Genomic DNA, 24,428 nt, shown 5'->3' with positions numbered 1-24,428 from the left:
CCGATTTGCTCGTCTGCATAACTCTTGAGTGTAAAATGAAACCAAATGGACCCGTATGAGTCAAGAGTTTTTTTTTTAAAAAAAGGGTTAATTTGGTTACCAACTCTCAATCATTTAGCTGGGGACCATGGAACCCCCTCAAGGACCACAGGTGGTCTCCAGACCACTGGGTGGAAACCACTGACTTAACACATAAGAGTTCACAACGCATCGCAACTTGTTGTGAACTAGATTTGCCTAATTTCAGCAAATGTTCGCCTATTATGGTTCATGTGGTCAGTAGAGGTGTGAATGACAGAGGTTTGTGCCTGGCGAACCTGGACAAAGGTTCAACAGAAGGACAAATGCGTCTATACACTAATAACAAGGTTATTGCTCAGTGTGAGAAGTCAAAACATAATTGCACTTTATTATCCTTTTTATGTCTTTTGAAAAGCACATTGAACTTGCCATTGTTTAAGAAATATGCTATAGGCCTACAAATGAACTTCCTTTGCTTACTCGAATAATTCACATTAACCTCCAGCAGTTAATTTAATTTATCTTACAGGTCAAAATGTCATAGCATTGCTGCAGACTGAAAAACAGTCCACAGTATGCAGCATTATTTAACCATGAGACATTAGCTCTCAGAGCGGTACTGTACACATTTCCATTGGCTTTCAATAACAAGGCAAATACTCTAAAGCAGTGGTTTTCAACCTTTTTCATATCAAGACCATTATTTATTCTGCATGAGCCACGGACCAGATTTAGCCTCTAAGACCCAAGACTTTGAATATTTTGTTGTCATTGCATAAGATACCATAGGAGAGACAACAGGCAAAAATATACATTTTTCTACATTCTATAATTGTGTAGACTGTGTTTAACAATAATGTAACTCTTGAGTGTAAAAAAATGTACACTCTCAAGAGTTAAAGATCTAAGGGTCCATGTGGTTACCAACTCTCCATCATTTAGCTGGGGACCACCTGGAACCCGCTCAAGGACCACTGGTTGAAAACCACTGCTCTAAAGTCCAAAGAAACGCATGAATGAATAAATCAAAGGAATGAGTTTTTCATCTTTTTCAGTGGTTTGGTGGAGGGTTGCAGGTCATCTGCTCCATGGGCAAAGGCACACTCTTGAGCCTGCAGGGGGCATCCCTGAGGGTGGTGGCTGTGGAACCAGCAGCATCGAGTTTTCAGAGCGCCGGGGCAGCCAGAGATCTTCCGCTTGGCATTTGCCCTGGCATTGCTTTTCTTCTTTAATGGCAACCTCCAGTCTCGTATATAGACCGTCCCTCCTTCCACTGCAAGAAGGACAACACGATAACTGATGTTACAAGATCTTACAAGAACAACTCAGGATAAACATGAATAAAATAGACAGGACAGAACCTAATGTAACATTAATGTAACATTCATTTTCCCCTGGCAAAGGGACGGAAGAAATCTATAAAAATCAAAGCCATCAAGTTGACATTGGACTCATGCCATACAAGTGAATTGCATTACACTACATTAGAGATGGCAAGCAACAATCTCAAAATAGTTTTTAAGTGGTTTTGGAAAACAGAAACAAATAAATGGACTTGCACCTACCTCTAAAGACCTGGTGGTTGTTCTTCAGGAGGGTCTGGAGACCTCCACATTCCTTCTTCAAAACCTGCAGGGTGTCCTGCTGGAGCAGCTCGGCCACCTCTCTCACAGAGAGACTGCCTGACAGAGAGATGAGATGTTCAGTGGAAAGTAGACAACGTTGAGGAAGGCCCACTAGGCCCAAACGAGGAGGTTTATTTGTTTATTTGGATCCCCATTAGCTACTACCTTAGTAGCAGCTACTCTTCCTGGGGTCCACAGGGTAAATAAATCATGTGAAAAGGACATATATTCATTCTTTCTATCAGTGGGAGGTAACCTATGGATGGAGGGAGCTGAGATAAGTAGTATGGCTAGGTGGTCATTGTTGATATATAAATCACCGACAGGGTGATTTATCTATAAACAATGACCACCTAGCCATACATTATCCTGCTTATTACACGGCTACTTAATACATAAATTAAAATTGACCCAAAAGTGACAACATGTGACATCTATTTCCTTGCTTACGGTAATGAAAGTATTCTATGTTGGCCCCGCAGAGTCGTCTTGGAAACAAGGAAGTGAGTGTTGATCAAATGGAATACATTTCCGGGTACTGCATCGTCTATTTCTCTCTTCAAATGTTTTTCAAAAACATTCTTGAAAGCAACGTTTAGTTAAATGACATTGGGTGTTTGTTTACATGGCTGTCATGTTGGGTACAGCATCAAATGCAAGCTGTGCAGCCAGGTGCTCCGAGCCTTTGATTAGACAGTGGTCTGTTATAGAGCAGACAGAGCAGTCTGTTATCAAGAAATAACACACCGCTGAATTAAGTGATTGACCAATCAGAACCAAGCATTCAGCCAAGCCGTGTAATAAGATATGATAACATGAACCTTTACTGGATTGAAGGGAATCCAGGTGGTCCGCAGCAAAATGTTGGAAAGTTGGTAACTCATGAGTGTGTAAAATGAAACCAAATGGTTTCATTTTACGCTCTCAAGAGTTAAATTATTGTTAAGCATCTGCATTACTTAATTACACAATTAGAGAATGTAGAAGAATTGTTAGTTTGATCAATGTTTGCCTGTCATCTCCTAATGGTACCACATAGTGCTGCACAATAAATCGAAAAAAAGATCTACATTTGAGCAAGAATCGTGCAGCTCTAGTTGGCTGTCCAATTCCTTTTAGTTACTCTTATAATTGTGCTAATTGCTACAAGAGAGACTTTAAGAGAGGTTTAAGTCAAGCACTTTGAAGTAGTTGGCTCCATGTGCAACTTCTTAAATTGTATTAAAGATTCGTTTTTTGGCTTTTCTGCCTTTATTGATAGAAACAAGTGAAGTTTTACAGGAAAGAGGGAGAGAGAAAGACAGGGGGAGACATGCAGCAAAGGTCGTCATGAACAGGACTCGAACACGCGACACGCTGTCAGGCCAGAGCCTATATATGTGGCGCCTGGACCATTTGGCCAGCGGGCGCCCCACAGGTGCCACATTTTGAATGTAGTAATGTTCAGCAACCACAGACTAAATAAAGACAATACATATTTGCATGGAAACGAATGAGAATCGTGTGAGAATCGTGATCTTAATTCTCGTGGAGGAACATCGAGATTCACATTTGAGCAAGAATCGTGCAGCACTAGTACCACATCAATACAGCATGGAATTGTGGACAAAATATTCTTTGGTCTTGGGTCTGAGCAGGCTGAAATGTCATCAAATGGTGGTCCGTGCCCGTGGCTCAAAGGCCAAATAAATAATGGCCCTTGATGTAGAAAAAGGTTAAAAACCACTGTTTAATGGTCATGAAGTGCCAGGAGCCTGGGTGGCTGGCTTGGCTCCAGGATGACACTGCTATGCCCTAGGAGTCTTACAGTACGACCAGCTGCACAGTACGGGTCAGTTCAATGCCAGTCGGTGTGTGCTCCATTAGACTCGCTGTCATAACAGCAGGAGCATTGCACCCCTCGCGCTCCCATCGGCCATTTGAGCGCTATGACTCATTGTTGTCACTACTGTAAGTGTTTGCCTCCCACGGCATAGTAAATTTAGATACCAAGGAGAGCGAGGAAAAGAAAAGACACATAATGCAATGTGTATTGCACCTTACCCCACACACACACACACACACACACACACACACACACACACACACACACACACACACACACACACACACACACACACACACACACACACACACACACACACACACACACACACACACACACACACACACACACACACACACACACACACACACACACACACACACACGACCTGTTTTAACTGTCATAAACAGTGGAATGGGAGCGGATCCATGGGTCATGGATTTAAAAAGATTCAAGGAATTACAGGAATTAAAACAAAATCACACTTGTGTGAAGTGAGTGGCACTCTTATTATACATCATCATACATAAGATCGAGATCTAGATGACACCTATGCAATATCAATTTGTGAAGAATCGTGCAGCACTAGTTGTTGTGTCCAATTCATTTTAGTTAATCTTATGTTGTTGTTTTTGTTTTTTTAATATAAATATTTTCAGGAAGAAAATGAGAATCGTGTGAGAACCGTGATCTCAATTCTTGTGGAGGAAACTCGAAATTCACATTTGATACATCAGCCAATCTCACACATTCCGTGCTATGCAAACACAACCACGTGCTCAAACACACCTAGGCCTACACACACACCAAGCTGTGCATAGGAGGGGCTAGCGCCCCTCAAAAAAATCGGAATAATCCAATACATTATTACATAAACTAAGTGAAAATAGTAGCTCTATAAGCTCTTTCGGGAACCACTGCGTGTTTCTCACGGGGCCCATTTGGTTTTATTTTACACTCTCAAGAGTTACATTATTGTTAAACATCTGCATTACTTAATTTACAAGAAGTCTACACAATTAGATAATATAGAAGAATTGTTATTTTGATCAAAGTTTGCCTGTTATCTCTCCTAATGGTAGCAACATCAATACAGCATGGAATTGTGGACAAACCCTTATTCAACAACAACAAAATATTCCATAGTTTTGCTTCTGAGAGGCTAAATGTCATCAAATGGTGGTCTGTGGCTCAAATGCTGAATAAATAATGGACCTTGGCATGAAAAAGGTTGAAAACCACTGTTTTAAGCAGAGGAATATGGTACAGTTTAATACGTACAGTAGCAGCAAGACCTTCCATCCCCCGTCTGCTTCAGGTGGGGTTTTGTATTTCTGGTATGCCTCCCAGAAGGGAATTCGATCTGTATTGACCTTTGGTTTGTATAAATGACAAACTCCTCTTCCTTCTCTGACATATTGAGAGAGTAGAGCATCTCTCACCATGTAGTTTGTAATGCTTCTTAGGGCTGTCATGAAGTTTACTGGCCCATTATTTGTCACGGAAATATTTGCGATTAACGATTTGTGTCTTTGGCATTTGGACACTGGGAACATACATTTAAAAAGTGCATTTCCGTTTGGCTTTTTAAGTGACATAAACAAAGCTCTCACAGGGCAGCAAATAACTTAAATAATACAAAATAATGGCTGACATATTCAATAATTTATACTTTCAAAATAAAAATAAAACAAAAAATAGAAATAGCCGATCTACAAGCTCACCTATTTCCGATATCTATTAAAAATGTATGAACCTTTTTCAACATGGAAATTGATTGTGGCAACTATGAAAACTTGAAAAATATTTGCGTAATTATCTCAGAAGATTGCGATCAGGCGATTATGTAATACGGTAATTGTGACAGGCCGCCTAAACATGATTTCTAATGCTTCTACATGTTCAGTTTCATAACATTCATACATGCATAACATTAATATGCATGTATGCATAGACCATACATGGGCTAACTGGCGTCCCGGGGGCCCACCTTCACTTAATGCGGTCCCAAGGTTAATATCAGAATACTGATATTATTGATTTCAGCTGTTACAATTCCAAACATGACCCGCTTTAATTACTTCAGTACTTACTGTACTGTACTGTGCGCTGTACTGTCGAGAAATGACAGAGTTACCGTGTGGGGGTCCCCAGGGGGGGTCCCTCTACCGAAATCACGTAATGGGTGCTAAAAACTCAGCTTCCCATCATGCACAGTATGCACAGTATGAAGCTCAACTTCCCACTTTGTCACCTGTTGGGTACTCTACTGTAGGGACAGACACACATTGCTGTTCCTTGGAGTGGCTGTACCGCTCAAAATAAATTAAAATATAGCAAAAATACACGATCTACAAGCTGTGTGACGCATTTTGAGCTTGTAGATCGGCTATTTTAGCCCGGCTTCAAAGTTGCCCATCCCTGATATAGACCGACAGGTTACAACTGACACATCAGTTACAGTGCACTTCTCCAAACTGGTGTTACTACTAATGACTACTGACATGGGAAAAAGTGGTTATTGCAAATCTGCCAAAGATGTTTAGGTCTATTGAAAGTAATACTTTTCACACAGCAAACAGCGATTGCACTGTTGTAGTCCCGGTTTAAATACTGTTGTCCCACACCAGATTCTTTTTACATGGAGATTTATTAATTTCAAAATTCGATCATGCTACAATAACATTTATAGAATGAGCTCATTTGCAATGTTTGTATATCTATTGGCATGGAGATTGTTTACATGAGTAATGCTTGCTATAGTTGGGAGTATATTTCCTTTTAATAGTTTAAAGGTATATTCAGTGATTTGACTTAATTCAAATATCACTTATTTTTTCTTTTTTTCTGGATAATCCTCCCTACTATAGAGTGTGCTGACCATATAAGGAGTTCCTCCCTGTCCCCAGTGAGCCCCTGGGGTCAAAAAACCCTAGTTTCAGTTTTGGTGGCGGGTGGCAAAACCTTCATCCAATCAGGATGAGAGGGACCTTCCTCCAATCATGATCGAGTGGGGGCGGGCCTTGGTGCACATGCTGTTGGCCTGTTGCACTTCCCCCCACTGTAGAGCGTGCATGTGCACATTTTGTTACCGGGGCGGACTGGGTGGTTTTCCAAATCACCCAAATCACTGAATGCTCCTTTAAATCAGATGTGAATGTGCCCAAACTTCGGGTTAATATGTTTTGTCATTCCTGTGTCATGGCAGGTACAGCGCAGCTCCATAGTGTAAATCAGAGCAGACGGGGCAGACGTACAGCCCAGACACCAGGGAACTCAGGGCCTTAATATAATATCAATACATCGTTTAGAGCTGCCCTTTACTGGCTGCAATGTTAATGGGATTAATGGCAGAAGGGCAGTATTGACAATGTAGGCTCTGCCTTGAACTAAGACCAGGCACGGACGGAGCATTATTAATGGCTTGGCTTTGTATACAGTTAAGGTGCTGAGCGGTGTTGCCCCTCTGCACGACGTTGAACACAGCCAGAGATTGATTGCCCGTTGGGAAGCCTCGAGTTTCCTGCTCACGCCTATTCAAATTCATGCAAAGTGGAGATGACTAAGTAGCTCTAAAAATGCAGAGATCACAACAAATTCCACCTAAAAACAAAGCTAGATCACACAGCACCGGGCATGCTCTTAACTATACTAAAGCTACTGTAAGTGAAAAGCTATGACGTATTGACAAAACTGCTACAGCAGTCATTAGTCCTAGGCAAAGATTATACAGTAAAGTGACTGTGATTAAAGTCCCCATGAATACCAAAGCCAAGATGGCCCAGGGGCACACCACGCACTAATTATTTTCTGTTTTCCGTTTCCTGTGAGCGACACGATGGGCAACAAGAATAACTCTAGTTTGTCCTGGATCTGCCCTTTGTCGCTAATACAGGGACACACAGTGTAAATGGCTGGAATACCTCCATACAAATGCATAGTCATGCATAAACCATGGACGATGTGCATTATTCATCTCTATCCTAGATTACAGCACCTCGTCTCCCTTCATTCCTTTGCCCTCCCTCCCTTCATATTCTCCCCGTGTCTAATTTCAGCCCTGTGACAACCTGACAGAGAATTTTCTGTTTTAATCACAGTAGATCCCATCTCCTTATCTCATCCACCATCATTAGGGTGTGTGTGTGTGTGTGTGTGTGTGTGTGTGTGTGTGTGTGTGTGTGTGTGTGTGTGTGTGTGTGTATGTGTGTGTGTGTGTGTGTGTGTGTGTGTGTGTCAGAGTGCTACATAGGCGCTGAAAAAAGTGTGGGTGGACCATCATTAGGGTGTGTAGTGTGTGTGTGTGTGTGTGTGTGTGTGTGTGTGTGTGTGTGTGTGTGTGTGTGTGTGTGTGTGTGTGTGTGCATATTATTTTGGAGCAAGCAGAGCAGGAGGTGACTTCCACAGCGTGCATTACTGACAGGGTTCAAGGCGGGGTCACCCCAAGAGATGGAGGCAGGGAAAGAGATGGCGGCAGGGAAAGAGGTGGAGGCAGGGAAAGAGATGGAGGCAGGGAAAGAGATGGAGGCAGGGAAAGAGATGGAGGCAGGGAAAGAGATGGAGGCAGGGAAAGAGATGGAGGCAGGGAAAGATGTGGAGGCAGGGAAAGATGTGGAGGCAGGGAAAGATGTGGAGGCAGGGAAAGATGTGGAGGCAGGGAAAGATGTGGAGGCAGGGAAAGAGATGGAGGCAGGGAAAGAGGTGGAGGCAGGGAAAGAGATGGAGGCAGGGAAAGAGGTGGAGGCAGGGAAAGAGATGGAGGCAGGGAAAGAGATGGAGGCAGGGAAAGAGATGGAGGCAGGGAAAGAGATGGAGGCAGGGAAAGAGGTGGAGGCAGGGAAAGAGATGGAGGCAGGGAAAGATGTGGAGGCAGGGAAAGAGATGGAGGCAGGGAAAGAGATGGAGGCAGGGAAAGATGCAGTAGAGGAGGCAGGGAAAGAGGTGGAGGCAGGGAAAGAGATGGAGGCAGGGAAAGATGCAGTAGAGGAGGCAGGGAAAGAGGTGGAGGCAGGGAAAGAGGTGGAGGCAGGGAAAGAGATGGAGGCAGGGAAAGAGATGGAGGAAGGGAAAGAGATGGAGGCAGGGAAAGAGATGGAGGCAGGGAAAGAGATGGAGGCAGTAGAGGAGGCAGGGAAAGAGGTGGAGACAGGGAAAGAGGTGGAGGCAGGGAAAGATGGAGTAGAGGAGGCAGGGAAAGAGATGGAGGCAGGGAAAGATGGAGTAGAGGAGGCAGGGAAAGAGATGGAGGCAGGGAAAGATGGAGTAGAGGAGGCAGGGAAAGAGATGGAGGCAGGGAAAGATGGAGTAGAGGAGGCAGGGAAAGAGATGGAGGCAGGGAAAGATGGAGTAGAGGAGGCAGGGAAAGAGATGGAGGCAGGGAAAGATGGAGTAGAGGAGGCAGGGAAAGAGATGGAGGCAGGGAAAGATGGAGTAGAGGAGGCAGGGAAAGAGATGGAGGCAGGGAAAGATGGAGTAGAGGAGGCAGGGAAAGAGATGGAGGCAGGGAAAGATGGAGTAGAGGAGGCAGGGAAAGAGATGGAGACAGGGAAAGAGGTGGAGGCAGGGAAAGAGATGGAGGCAGTAGAGGAGGCAGGGAAAGAGATGGAGGCAGGGAAAGAGATGGAGGAAGGGAAAGAGATGGAGGCAGTAGAGGAGGCAGGGAAAGAGGTGGAGGCAGGGAAAGAGATGGAGGCAGGGAAAGATGGAGTAGAGGAGGCAGGGAAAGATGGAGTAGAGGAGGCAGGGAAAGAGGTGGAGGCAGGGAAATAGAGGAGGCAGGGAAAGAGGTGGAGGCAGGGAAATATGCAGTAGAGGAGGCAGGGAAAGAGGTGGAGGCAGGGAAAGAGATGGAGGCAGGGAAATATGCAGTAGAGGAGGCAGGGAAAGAGATGGAGGCAGGGAAATATGCAGTAGAGGAGGCAGGGAAAGAGGTGGAGGCAGGGAAAGAGATGGAGGCAGGGAAATATGCAGTAGAGGAGGCAAGGAAAGAGATGGACCAGTGGTCCTTGAGGGGGTTCCAGGTGGTCCCCAGCTATAAATTATGGAAAGCTGGTAACCAAATGGACCCTTATAGATATTTTACTCTTGAGAGCGTAAAATTAAACCATGCACACGCTCTACAGTGGGGGAAGTACAACAGACCAACAGCACGTGCACCAAGGCCCGCCTCACTCGATCATGATTGGAGGAAGGCCCCTCTCATCCTGATTGGATGAAGGCTTTACCACCCAAAGCCCAAACCGAAACTAGGGTTTTTTGACCCCAGGGGCTCAACTGGGGACATGGAGGAACTCCTTATATGGTCAGCACACTCTATAGTAGGGAGGATTATCCAAAAAATAAGACAAAATAAGTGATATTTGAATTAAGTGAAATCACTGAATATACCTTTAATTAAACATCTGCATTACTCAATTTACAAGAAGTCTACACAATTAGAGAATGTAGAATAAGTTAGCCCATGCATGCTCTAACCGCTACACTAGGGAGGCCCACAATTCCCACAACTCTTTTTTTGAGAAGTACAAATATATTCGTACTCCCCAGCTATGGGACGTTATCAGTATATCAGTATACTCCATAATATGAAGTGGTTGAGCCCCAGAGCAGCTTTTGACATTGGTCCGGTTGCTATGCAACGCCTCCGTCACCACCAACTATGGGATCTTATGGGAACTGCTTTCCATTTACCTTGGTTACAAACAGTATTTCATAACTCGGAATCTACGAGCGCTGTCCTTGGTGATCGTCATCCATCCAAAGTTTGGATGTCATTTGTGACATTGTCTCGCATCGCTCCCAACATGTAAACATTTCTGGCGAAAGGTAAACAGTGTGCGCTAATGCTAATGATAGCCAATTGTTACAGTGAGTGTGTGCATGGGGCTACAGTGGGGAGGAAACTGATTCTCTTAAAGTGAACGCAGGCACTGGCATAGGCTAACTACATTTATGCTACCAGCAGCACAGAAAGAATTAATATTGTCAAGCAAAACGTCATAATCGTTTCAGTGACAGCTGGCGTTGAGAGGAAGTGAGGGCCAAACGTTATGTACTGTGTTACGCACAAGAAATCGTCTCGTCAATCGAGACCAACTAACTGGGATTTCTTCCTACCTCCTTGGTTCCACGAGTCCCCCTCTCCATCATCCGTGGTCAGTCCCAGTAAGGCGTTGGCGACCTGGAGGACCACGGCGTCTATGAAATCCCGGGGGAGGGACGCACAGTTCCTGACAATCTCCACTCGGTCTCTGGGCTGGAAGCCGACTCCCCAGTTGTTCGCAGAAGTTCCGTCGGTGACGGCGTCGTCATGGCGACTGCCTCCAACATCGCCCTCAACATTCGACCCTTGACCCTGCGTCCCAGAGAGGGTTTGGCGGCTCTGTATGTAACGAGCTCTCTGGTCCTCTGCCTTTGCTTCTTTGGATAGCTCATAGTTCCTTGACTTCCCCACCAGGCACACCTACAAAAAGTCACAAAAACACAGTGATGTGTGATGGAAGAAAAAAGGAAGACACATGTCTTCCTGCAAGGGCAAAAAAACTATAAATAAATAGTACATTTTGATAATCTAAAAATAACAATAGCAAAGCAACCATCTAATTACCACCCATGTCTGTGTGTACATGGTACTATAGTTTCAATCAATATATCACAGTAGTATCAAATGTTTTTCCAACTATATAGAAGTCACAGATTTGAAATCCTTCATTCCAACGGCTTATACTTTGATGAAAAACACATTTAAAGTGACTGTCATAAGACAATTAACAATATATTATGGCCAATATGTGTTTATGTAGCCTTGTGTAGCCAGCCTTCAATCTGACTTTGCAATACATATTGCCCCAGGCAGATTGAGTCTGGTGTCGCTCAATTGTGTGGGTGCTTCGGCAGAACAGCAGTAGTGGAGGACCAAACAGGGCCCAGTATGCAAATGATAGGGCAGGCTTACCAGGCTATAACCAACCAGGGCCCAGTATGTGTGTGACATGTAGCAGGTTGCGCTGCTCTGATTGATTGTAGGTCTAACCAATTGAGATCTTTTTGTAACCGCCCCTTGGAAAAAGTCTAAACACTGAGGGGCTACGCAACGCTAGTGTTTAACTTGTACCAGTTAATGACCACAAGCCATAAAGCAGCCCTTCTGGAACAATAAAAACGTGCCGTAGTACTTATATCCAGTCACAATCCTAAACTAAACGAGGTACAGGCAGACAGATGGGAAGTGAGGCAGGGATAAGCTTTGCTTTATTTCAAAGTAGACACTTACCCAAAACTACATTTTAGTATGAATTACATTTCAATATATTAGCTGATGTATTATATCAGCTCATTCAACTGTTTTTTCCAATAAACTTGCCTGCCTAGTGAACCTGCTGAACTTGCTTGCATGAAAATGTGAAAAAGATATCGATGAATTGATGTGACCCCTGAAGGAGGAATTTGTTTAGACCAGTGGCCAGTAGCTAGACGTAATGAATTGGTATTATGATTTTGTGGATTATCTGTCAACAAGGTTGCAACACCCTTAAATGTTGATTTAAAACAGGTTCAGTCAGGACAAGTCATGAATGGATGGAATATATATTTATTGAATATAAAATGAGCAATATATTTATTATGTTTTGGCGATTAATTGGATCTGCTTTTTAGGTACTCTGATCAAGCGCATCAGTCCCAACCATAGGGACTCCGAATCCCTCGTACCTAAACAGCAGATCCAAAACTACAGGTGGTAGCTGGGGTGGAGGAGGGTGAGCAGCATTTAATCAGACAGCAGCGCAGCAGTATCAGTTATTCCATATGCAACAGCAAGCAAGCAGGGATGAGCAGTGCATCAGTGAATCATGTGAGTGAGAAAGTGATGCTTAGGCGGCCCAATGAACGGCCACCGGCAACTGCACTGAGTTTCCTGATTGAACTTGCTCTGCGCATGTCTGTGACAGGCGCAACGCTCATGTTCCAGAGTGCCCCCATTTTGGGCGCACATGCCCAGTGCAAGTAACAATGTTCATTAGTCGCATCAGTGCACCATACATTTAGCAGGTCTGTCTATGTGTGATGCTGCCGCACATACGAAAAAGTTCAACGCACCAGTGCAATCAACTAAAAGGTTAACCTAGAGCCCCAATATATAAAATGGCATTTAACATTTTACATTTAAAGGGATAGTTCAGAATTTTTTAACTTAGGTTGTTTGAAATACTTGCCATTAATATAATGGTTGCAACTGTATTAATTGATTGCCCGTGGTGGGAGTTCTGCTCTGGTTTTGGTGAATATCAAGTTCCGGTCATTTTGTGGGGGGCACAGGGGGCCACGCATTAAAAGTAAATTAATTCACAAAACTAGCATCATTTGTATTGTTGAGCTATTTCTACCATATAGTGCAACTTTCGTAAATTGTTTACCCCTCTATCACACGGAACTATGTTTTTTGTGTCCATATGACTACGCCCAAAAAATTGTTCCATGTGATAGAGGGGTCAAAGTTGAACAAAAGTTGCGCTAATATTTTAGAAATAGGTCAACAATACAAATGACGCTAGTTTTGTGAATTAATTAACTTTTAATGCTTGCCCCAGTGCCCCCCACAAAATGACCGGAACTACTTAATATCCACCAAAACCAGAGCAGAACTCCCACCACGGGTCCCGGCAACTGCTTCTGGCGTAACGTTCCGTCTGATAAGCTTTATTATTGATATCAAACCGGATCGCTGATTATTATACAGGCTGACTAAAAAAATGTATACATACATACGTTACCTTTTACCCACCCAACATTCAAACATATCTTAAATACGTCACCATCAACAGCCAATTATAACCATGCATACCATACATACATAACACTTTCGGTCCAGCCGACCACAGTACTTGCTCGCTCTGCTTGCATAAAGTAATAATGCAGTTGGTAATTAATTGATTTAATCAATTCTTCTTACCCGTTTAGTAGATGGAATTCTGAGGCAGTCTTCGTCAGTGTTGAAGCCACTAGCTTGGCTAACCTCGGTGATGAAGTCTATGTACTCTTTATACTGGGACTTCTTACACTGACGTCTCTGGTACTTCCCATAGAAGTCAAAGAAGCAGCAGGGCAGGACAAAGTATCGGCAAGTGTAAGATGACCTGCCAAATGACATCAAAGTATGAAGACAAAACAATCTTTGGCATGCAAGGCACTCTCTGAGAATAAACAATTGTTGTTGTGTTTCCAGAAGTATGTTTTTTAATCTGTCATCAGTTAGTTAGCTTGTTAAGTCTCAGAACTGTATAAGCTTCAACAAATGGAGACCATTTCGTTGGGAGAATCCACCACTACTTCTCTCTATTAAGACGAAACAATCTCCAAACTAAGGCTTAACATCCCCACCAGGTGGAGGGCATTTGAAGTGCGCGCGCACGCACACGCACACGCGCACACACACACACACACACACACACACACACACACACACACACACACACACACACACACACACACACACACACACACACACACACACACACACACACACACATTTCACCCTCTTCGACCCAAACAGCAATATTAGTCCAAATTGGATAGATCAGCTAGTACTTGAGAGGCTGAGTGAGATTGTGTCTGCCTGATGACTTGCCTGGCCGCTATGATAGGGATCCACGGCGTGAGCTCATCAGAGTGGTTCCCAATCAGCCAGTCTGCAGCGGGGAATAGGAACCCGTCGCCAGGAGTGATTGCCTTTTCCTGAAATAGCAAAGACCCCAAAAACACAAGAGCTCGTTAGATCAAGGAGAAACACACAATTTGACAATGAATCACTTGGTCAGAAACTGATTGTGCCCTGCTGGCGCTACGGCAGTATGGAATGCTCTGCAATCTCCATCAAACCTTTAATGACAAAGAAGGGCTGGGCGAAAAATACCAATTTATTTCCTTAATATCGACATTGTGACGATAACGTCAACTCTTTCAATAAACATCAAAAACAGCTAAACTATCAGATCTACAAGCTGTGTTGTGAGCTCATAGATAGTCTATCTTTGACCATTTCTGAATGCATAAATGAATGCTTAATTGATTCAAACCAGGAAAAGACAACACTTAGGGAAGGATATATTAAGATATTACGATGTCCAAAATCTCAGATGATATCTAGTCTCATATATCGATTTAATACGTTTCCCAGCCATAATAAAAAAGCATGCATACTGTATCTGTGTAGCATAAATAAATGGATATAAAACAATGTCTTGGGAATTCACCCCATCGCTAGCCCAAACGTCAGCCTTACAAAGAATAGAGGTTAAAAGGTCCAAATGAAGTTTAAGGACAGTGAGTCCCTGTAAGAAAGTAAGTAAAGTAGGTAAGTAGCCTTCTGCCCAGACTAGAACACAGTCAATAATGGATGACTGGGAGTGGGTACAGTAACAGTCAGCAGCTTGTTGTCAAATGAAAGATTGAAGTCGGAAGGCAGAGGGGGAAAGTACAGCATGTCCAGCATGTCCCTATGCACACAGTCTGTTCATTTAACTCTGAGAGAGTCCAGCCTGCTGATGCTAAACGTGATCAATAATAATGAAACCTTCCGTTCTGACTGTACATCAAAGTGCACATCCATGTTGCTCCTCACATATAAAGAAAGAGGTCAAAAGCAGTTTAACAATATGTTCTAAAATCATACGGTACCGGGCCGGCGCATGTAGCTGTTGTCACATACTGTCAATCCTAGTATAAGCAAGTTACAGTAGCTCAGTCAGTGTATTCAAGTTGAAAGTCCGGACTAAATAAAAAATACAAAAGCATCAGTGTCATTTTTAGATTTTAGAGCTGGCTATTCAAAAATAGCTATTTTTGAAAAATCTTGAAAGCGTTTAGGAAAATCAATAATTGAATAATTTTGAATTACCGAAAACTACTGATTTAGAAGACCTTTGTAGAATTGGCCTCAGGTCTTAACTTAATGGGTTGAGACAGATTTAAAAGAGCCATTACACTTGCCATATGACTCATGTTCGCAGTTTAATATGAAATGATAATGACGCTCATTAAATGCCTGAATTAGTCACCCATTAAGCCGTCATCTCCCACCTCCTGTCCTACTGAACTTCTCACCTCCAGGATGGTTTGAGGGCCATACATGTCCCAGATCTTCCTCTTGCGTACGTCGATGCCCTTTCCAGGGTGCTGCAACACAAGATGCCATGACGGTCAGCACTAAATGAATTGCCTCATTCAACCGGTTCAGCGCTAGCCTCATCCACACTCTGCCGCTCTGTGTAATTTCAATGATCACTGCCACAGTTTCTGATTAGGCATATAATGCTGCCGATTAAATATTGTTTAGATTTATATGAAATATGAATCCCCTCACCTGGGCCGTGACATGCCCATGTCATCAGCTAAAGCCACCAGTTACTATCGGGCTACTTAAATAACCTCTGCTTGAAGGGTCGGTTTTCCTACATGGCCTAGGCCTGCTTTGTTATAAAGATGTCCTGTTTAACAGAGCAAATCTACCCAAAGAAATTCAAATTGCAGTAACTGAATAATGTGAATTATATATATATATATATTTATTATATATTACAATTATTTTCACAGCTCTTTTCAGACATTGAATGCTCAAGTTATATTACATTTCATAACAACAAAAACAATACTCATTCAGCAATCATTGAACTGCTACCATAAACACCTGTTTTGACACTTGTGTACATGATATACAGACAAATACATAAATGATGTATTACCTTCTGTTAACACAAATGCAATCATTTATATGAATTTCTTTTCCAGTATCCTATATATTGTACACAGCTTTCCATTCATTATTGAGGACTTATTGTGCAACTAGTTTTTCATGTTGTTCATTCATTCATTGTAATGCACCAAATTCACAGAGAGACAAATTCCTAGGATGTGCAACCACACAATTAAAATGTAAACTATTTAAACCCTATATACACACTTCCTTGACAAAATCTCTTTCCCAAAATAGACAATCTGCAAGCTCACAACAACACAACGCATTGTGAGCTTGTAGATATGCCGTTTTCACAGCATTGTCACCCATTAAGACATTCCCAGAATAGTGACACTAGAGTTCAACATACCCCTTCATTACACAGTATGTGAACCAGGAGGCCGTTTCCACAGCCCAGGTCCACGAATGACTGCTTGTCAGTCAAGTCCTTCTCTGCTCGCTCCTCTGCCCACAAGACCTAGAAAGACAGAACCAGAGAATAAGCTTTACATTGTGACACGATTTCATTTTTTGTGAGCTTCAGCTTATAGATCGGCTATTCTCAAGCTAAGATATGTAGTGTATGACTATACTGTATGTAGTGTAGATATGTAGAAAAAATAAAAGGCCTGTTTTGCAGAACGTCTTTCCACCAGTATGTGTGGACCTTTACACAATTAGTAAGGTTTTTGTTTGTCGTTTGTTCTTTTGTTTTTATATAAATTGATGTAAAGCAAAATAGTCAAATACACAATTGCTTATTACTTGCGCGAGCAGAGTGCCGCAAGTACTATTTTCGGCTGCGTATGTCGGTGACACCCCTCGGCCAATCAGGGATTGGGATTTTTTGGGTACACCCTCGGCCAATCAGGGATTGTGAATTTTTGGTGACACCCTTGGCCAATCAGGAACCACTGTTTTTACATAAACATACATAGTTACGTCATCAGGCAATCCCTGATTGGACGAGGGGCATATGTCGGTGTTGTTCCTCGGCCACTCAGGAACCAGCCTTTTTACATTAACATACATAGTTACGTCATGATCAGCCAATCCCTAATTGGCCGAGGGGGCCACCAAAAGTACACAATATGTATACATATGTGGATGACAAACAATTTGAGTTTCAAACTTATATATAGGACACTTAAAACATTTAGAACCTGTTGTAGTGGATATCTGGAACGGGATTTATATACGGGTAGTCATATAACTCAGACGTTTCAATAACTTGGTTGAGGTAAGTTCATGGCCATTCATGGCCAACTTGTGTGCGAAGCGCAAGTTGGCAGCTCGTCAGAGTGCATTTCTAGTTTTAGCTGTGGTTGAAGGTTTTTGTTTGGCTGCTTAATTAGTAGTAGTTCTGGCACAGGTCAGCCTCCAAATTAGTTCCAACTTGCTAGTGGCACTCTCCAGGAAAGAGCTGGCAATCAGTCATTTTACCCAGGAGGCAACATTTTCAGCCAATCGGGAAAGAGTACCCATTTATCAGCTTAAATTTTATAACGTTCCAGTTGCAAATTGTCATTGACTTTAAGGTGACAGTTATGTAAATGGTAAATGGTAAATGGTGCATTTATATAGCGCCTTTATCCAAGGCGCTTTACAGAGATTGTGCATTACATTCACCCATTCATACACCGATGGTAGCGGAAACCATGCAAGGCACCAACTAGCACATCGGGAGCAATTGGGGGTTCAGTGTCTTGCTCAAGGACACTTCGACAGTAACTCTGGGGGAGCCCGGGTTCGAACTGGCAACCTTACGGTTACCATCCAGACACTCTACCCCTGAGCCACCGCCGCTCGTAATGCTCGTAATGTTATGTATAAACCAATGCAATAATCTTTGCAAAATATTTGTATAAAACTATATTGTTTGGGACTTGTAAGTGGTACACTGTGGCCTAAAACCCACCAAGAGATATGTAGCAATAGCAACATCTTCATAGACAAACTTCTCCGGATCAGTCACTTCAGGCCAAACCTAGGACATAAAAATAGAAGCATTCAGTAAAAAAATGTGATGACAGAAGACATTTTGATTAAAAAAAAATAGTAACAGAGCTTTTGCACAAACATCGAGTACCTTCACCATGTTCCTGTACTGGTCTTTAAGCTGCTGGTACACAAGACTGTACTTCTCCACAGGCAGGAGAGAAAGCGTGCTCTTGAACTCACTGGTTCTACTTTCAGTTGCCCAACGCCCCAGTTTAGGCAGGAGGTCTCTGGACAGCCAGGGCAGCTTGGGGTAAGCCACTCCATCAGAAAACCACTCGTTCGGCCTCAAGACGTGAAGCTCCAAGAACCTTCGGGTCAGAGGGCAAAGGTATATACGTTTAACTTTTTATGCTCTACAGTTTGACATTTTAACCACACAACACCTCCATCTGTACTTAGTCAACTTGACATGAGATGGCTCTTGAGGTGGCTCTTGAGATGGCTCTTTAGTCCACTCTTTACTACCTGTAAACCAAATCTCAAAAAAATAAAAATAAGAAGAAGAATAAGAAGAATGTACATGCTAGCGTTCAAGTGGTTAAACAGAAAGCATGCCTGAAACCAGTACAGAAAGTCTGCAAAGGAGGAGTAATAGTCAATACGCATTTGCGTATGGTGCAAAGTGTGATTTTTCTCTTCAGTCAGAAATATCTAAATATGAACACATTTATTATGTCAGAGTAAACGGTTTTAACATGTGTGGAAGTGTGTCTGATCATAGATCATATGATAATGATCATATATTGTTCGTTTCATTTTGATACCGGCATTACTTAACCATCAGCCTAAAATTATGCCTCTCTCTTTCTCTCTCTCTCGTGTCTGCTGTTTTGTTTTGTTTTTTGGGGAAAAACATGCTTTTGCCTTGAAAACATGCATCTAGTTTTTATTGATTTGAAATACTGGCTGTTACGTTATATTGCATTGTTGGTATTTTCTTAGTGTATTTTGTAATTGACATACCATACTAGTTTGCCTCTGCACCAGGGACTGCAGATGAAATTAGCTTCCAGCTAACTCTGCTTCTTTTGTTTTATTGTGCATTTCTTATACCTGTTAATGCGGTGGTTCCCAAAGTGGGGTCCTTGAGGGAGTTACAGGGGGTCCCCAGCTAAATGATAGTTAGGAACCAAATGGACCCTTATGGGTCTGTAACTCAGAGAATGTACGAAATGGAACCAAATAGACCCTTATGGGTCTGTAACTCAGAGAGTGTGTACTGTGTACAAATGGAACCAAATGGACCCACAACAGGTCCATTTGGTTCCATTTGTACACTCTCAGAGTTAAATTAACTTTGATTTTACAATATACATCGGGGTCCCAGAGACTGTAGCCTAATTCAGGTCAAACCAGGAGCCCTTGAAATGAAAATGGTTGAAAAAAATGGGGGCAGGCTAATGAATGAGTATCATTCATTTTGGGGGTCCGTCCTTGACATGAAAATGTTTGAGAACCACTGTGTTAATGTGAATGTGAAATAATTAAATTAAATTAAAGTGAACCATCAATTATGCAGTCACAATCACTGGCAGGCTATGATCTGCATATTTCCCATGCCAATTTGTACTTACAAAGAACAATAATAACTTTGTGTTGAAGAGACTGAACGCCAATTAACTGCTCCCCGACCCCGGGCACTGTTCAATAGAATCTATTCTAATTTCTATCTATTAGGAGCAGTGGTGGGTATCTGCTCCTAATAGATAGAAATTAGAATGACTAGATTCAGAAGAGAAATGCCATCATCTATGTGCAAATGTAATGTACTTGCCCCAAACCCCAAGAACAACTACTGATACGATTGTATTTTTAAGTTACCATTCCTGACAGGCCTGGTGGAAGAGGCGGATCTGATAAATGTTGTCGGTTTTTTGAGACACGTGCCCTTCTGAATCCTCTTCAAAGGGAACAAATGTCACCCGTTGTCTGTCAAAGTCTAGAAAGGGAGATGGGGACAATGCTTTAGTCATCCATTCCTCACACAACATTTAAAAATGCTGAATAAAGGCAGCAATACTGAGATTCACTGTTACAAACATTGACTTCTTTCTCCAGCATCAATATTTGTCAATGAATGGCCTGGCCCTCATTGTAGAGGAAAAATAAGTTACTGTATCTTACATCCTTTGTGATAAATAAATACATGTAAAATATATATATATATATATATATATATATATACACACACACCTACCTTTGAGTACAATTTCTTTGTGCAGATTTGAACCATAGCAGTTCACTTTAGGAATGAATGTTCTTTCACTAGAGGACCAGACGCTTTCCTCCTTTCCTCCTGCAGATGAAGAAGGTCCACCTGTCAAGAAGGACAGAAGCTCATCTCTGTGTGAGGTCCAGTCCACTAGCAGACATCCCACTGCTTCAGTGTCTACATCCTTAACCTCGGTCACTTTGGCTCCACAAAGGCGTTTGTTCACAACATGAGGTTTGTTTATCCACACGTCGACAGCTGACCAAAGTCCGTCGGGTAGACCCTTGTTGCATTCTCCGGGAAATAATTGTATATCAAAGAGTTTGGGCATAATTGTATGATATCATATCACACACTGATGTGTGTCTAGTATCTACTCTGTACAGAATTAACTTGGGTAATAATAAAGTAAATGGGGTTAAGAGTATAGCTAAAGTCCATAGGAAATACTATTAATCCAGTAGATATTATCCCAGTAGAAATAATCCTTTTGCTTAAAGTTTTTGGATGATAGTATGTAGCCCACTAGCCAGCACAATCCAATGTCGCTTGGTGATGACGTTTACAGCAGAAAAAGAAAGCATGCAACACCTTAGTGCAACACCAAGAGCAAACAGTAGAGTGTGCTATTGTTCTTAATCACGGGACTGTACAGGACTAATGAGTGCAATGCAAGAGATTTATACAGAATTGTATCAAATGAAAGATCCGAATATTTATTTTCAGTGGCATCCTTGGCTTGACTACCATCTTCCTATCCTCCTCCCAGACCTTTTTTTAGTTGACAAAGCTCTGTAGATTGAGGCAAAAACGTAATAAGTTGAGGAAAAAGTAGCAAATAACTTTAGTCTTTAAACCTATAAAGAATAGGTTCAGGAGGAGGCCTTTAACTAACCAATGGTTTTCAACTGATGTTGACCCACCAGGGACCACCATCCTGGCTAATTTTGACCCAGGGACCACCATCCTGACTCCTACCAGATAGGAGAGAGAACAAGCACATGTTGATAAAAATAACAATTAGTTTACATTCTCTAATTGTGTAGACTTCTTGTAAATTAAGTGATGTTGATGTTTAACAATCATTTAACTCTTGAGAGTGAAACCAAATGGACACGTACAGGTCCATTTGGTTTAATTGTTTTGCTCATACAGATTCATTGGTTAACAACTCTCCATCATTTAGCTGCTGACCACAAGTCACCACATGGAACCCCCGCAAGGCCCACTGGTGGTCTCCGGACTACTGGTTGAAAACCACTGATCTAAACGCCCAAGATATTAGTTCTAATATAAATCTCTCCCTTTTCTGCAAAATGTTAAATCAAATTGCATCCAGGCCTACCTCTAAGTTGTTTCTTATCATCTTTGTCCATTTCACAGACAAAGACCAGGGATTGTAGTTCTTTAGAAAAGAAGCTTAAACTGTACTCTAAAGTTAAGGTTAGTGGTCCGGGTACCCGGACCGTTAGTCTGGTATAGGCTGGTATTCACACATTTCTTCTAAAAATAAAATCTAATAAAAGGTAACAAGGTAGGCTATATGATGATTGTGACTATATACTGCTTGACATCAAGCAAATTCAAAAGGCATTTTTATTATTATTAAATCCTATTGCATCCTGTTCAGTGACAGAAGAAGTATGTTTTATTTTTTGTTGTGTAATATAAATAAAAATCTGTAAATAGTAACTAGTAACTAGTAATTAGTAATTTAAATAATTGTAGTAGAAGTAAAAGTAATGAAAATTGGAAATACTCCAGTAAAGTAAAAGTACCTAAAATTTGTACTTAAGTACAGTGCTTGAGTAAATGCACTTTATACTCTGCTGATCTTGTTACCTCCAGGACTATCAGTTAAGAAATAACTTCCCACACTGTAAGCTGACACTCATTGGATTAAGAGCGTCTGCTAAATGCCTAAATTGTAAATTGTAATTGTATAAATGGAATGAAGGAATCTGAACTTCAGATAAGATTCAAGGCAGCGGGATGGGTGTATGCGCACGCACGCGCGCGCACACACACACACACACACACACACACACACAGAGACACACACGTGCGTGTGTCATACGACAAAACATCAACCTGGAGACAAAACACAGTGTCAAAAGGTGGACCGTTCTATGTGGACTAACCGTGAATTATTAAATTCTGGTTTTATTGCTTATTTCAGTGGTTCTCAAAGGTCCGGGGACCTCCATGGGTCCCTATAATGGGGTTCCAGGGGGTCCCCAGCAAAATGTGTTAATATAAAATCTAAATCTATAATTTAAATCTATAAGGTTAAAGTCTAACCACTTTAACCTCACAGATCAGCAATTAGAATATTTTGAAAATAGTCTATACAAACTCACAACATGTCGCATTTCCTATTTTCCTACCTACCGGTATATTGTTTTCTGCATATGAATTGTATAGTTTGGCTATTTTCAAAACATCTTGAGCAAATTTGGAAAGTTTTTTGAACACACACTGTTTGGGGGGTCTGCAGCCAAATACAATTAATTTGGTGGTCCTTGACATTAAAGAGGTTTGATAACCACTGTTATCAAACCTTTTTGAGTGGTGTAAACCACTCCTACAACTGGCTTTTGTGTGCAGAAAAAAATGAGCATGGTTGCTATGTTCAAAATAATTTCTGACGTAATTAAATCACACCCGGGTGAACTGGATGACCGTAGCAACCATGGTCATTTTCTCTGCACAGAAAAAGCCAGTTGTGAAATCACATCCGGGTGTGATTTCATTACGTCAGATCAGAGCTGATCAGGCTACATAATACCTTACCTTATTTCATTACGTCAGACATTACGTCAGACCACAGCTGATCATGCTATATAAAACCTTACACCACTCAGTTCACACGGGTGTGATTTTTAATGTCAAGAACCACCAAATTAATTTGACTGTTATAGAAAAGCTGTATATGAAATGTGTTACATGTACACAAATTAATTCTTAAAAATGAATAACAATAAAACAATGGAAAAAAAAAAAGTCTCGAGAGGTTAAGAGGTTAAGTGGTACCATCCTGTTCTTGGACATGAAAGTGACACAGCACAGCACTCACAATCTTCTGTTCCCAGGGCCACAATGGCATTGCAATTTGTCAATGTCTATGTCCACTCACTGCGTAGGTGAATTATGCAGTTTTACCAGAGCCCTGTTAGTCAGCATGACCTGCTTCCACCTCTCACGACGAGGACGTAGGGTTGGATTTCGAGAAGCATGTACAGTGCCTTGCAAAACGATTGAATGTTTTATTTATTTTTAATTATAGCCTTTCAGTTTCAGTATGTTTGCAAGGCACTGCACATGTGTATTATATTTTACTTATTTTATTATATATAAATCTTTTTTATTTTACTGAACTGTATACAGTATTTTTCTTATTTCCTTTTTTTCTTTTTTTCCATTTATTACTTTTTATTGTGGGCTCGAGTAGCAGTAGTAGTAGTTATCGTATCTCTGTTTTCCTGCTGGGCTGTGACGTCATGTGGGTCAATACATCATTGAGTAAGGATCTACTCGAGCCCACACTGTCTCTTCGGGAACAGTATTTTCTAGTTAGGGGTCAAGCCCATTTTAGCAGTTTTGGCAGTTCTGAGCTATACCATGGGAACTGAAGCTCACACTCATTCATCGAAAGACCTCTGACCTTTAGATCTCTAGATGAAAAAACTGTTTTTTTGCATTTCCATACATGCCAATGGAGTCTGACTCCGGTCTGTCTGTATATCAAGGAATGTGCTCAGCTGATTGGCTGAGCACGGAATGTGATGTATGATGAAAGGCAGCGCTCACTATCACAGTGTCAAAGCCGCAGCATTGATTGCATACAGCTGGCCTACAGGGCACGGCTCCGTGGATTCATCTATAGGCTACTCAGGAAAAAAAAATCTAACCACGTGGATTCCAAGATCCACAATGTGGACCTCAGGGTTCATGTGGCGAGCTTGTGACAGTCATAATTTATGACGTTTCCATGAGTTATTATTCAAAATGTGC

The 24,428-nt window shown here is 41.9% G+C and overlaps 1 protein-coding gene across 1 annotated transcript; it reads right to left on the bottom strand.

Moving 5' to 3' along the window:
- Positions 1 to 382: 382 nt before the first annotated feature.
- Positions 383 to 20,991, bottom strand: trmt44 (tRNA methyltransferase 44 homolog). The gene is made up of 11 exons (XM_079491059.1): positions 20,400 to 20,991; positions 20,024 to 20,141; positions 18,291 to 18,510; positions 18,120 to 18,188; positions 16,572 to 16,679; positions 15,571 to 15,642; positions 14,096 to 14,202; positions 13,421 to 13,604; positions 10,588 to 10,933; positions 1,587 to 1,703; positions 383 to 1,294 (listed from the first exon to the last, which is right to left on the bottom strand). The coding sequence occupies exons 1-11, from the start codon at positions 20,743 to 20,745 to the stop codon at positions 1,047 to 1,049; spliced, it is 1,935 nt and encodes a 644-aa protein (XP_079347185.1). The 5' UTR covers positions 20,746 to 20,991; the 3' UTR covers positions 383 to 1,046.
- Between the last annotated feature and the right edge of the window lie 3,437 nt (positions 20,992 to 24,428).

This window comes from Electrona antarctica (genome assembly GCF_951216825.1).
Source record: "Electrona antarctica genome assembly, chromosome: 21".
NCBI lineage: Eukaryota > Metazoa > Chordata > Actinopteri > Myctophiformes > Myctophidae > Electrona > Electrona antarctica.
This window is presented reverse-complemented; position numbering and strand designations above follow the sequence as displayed.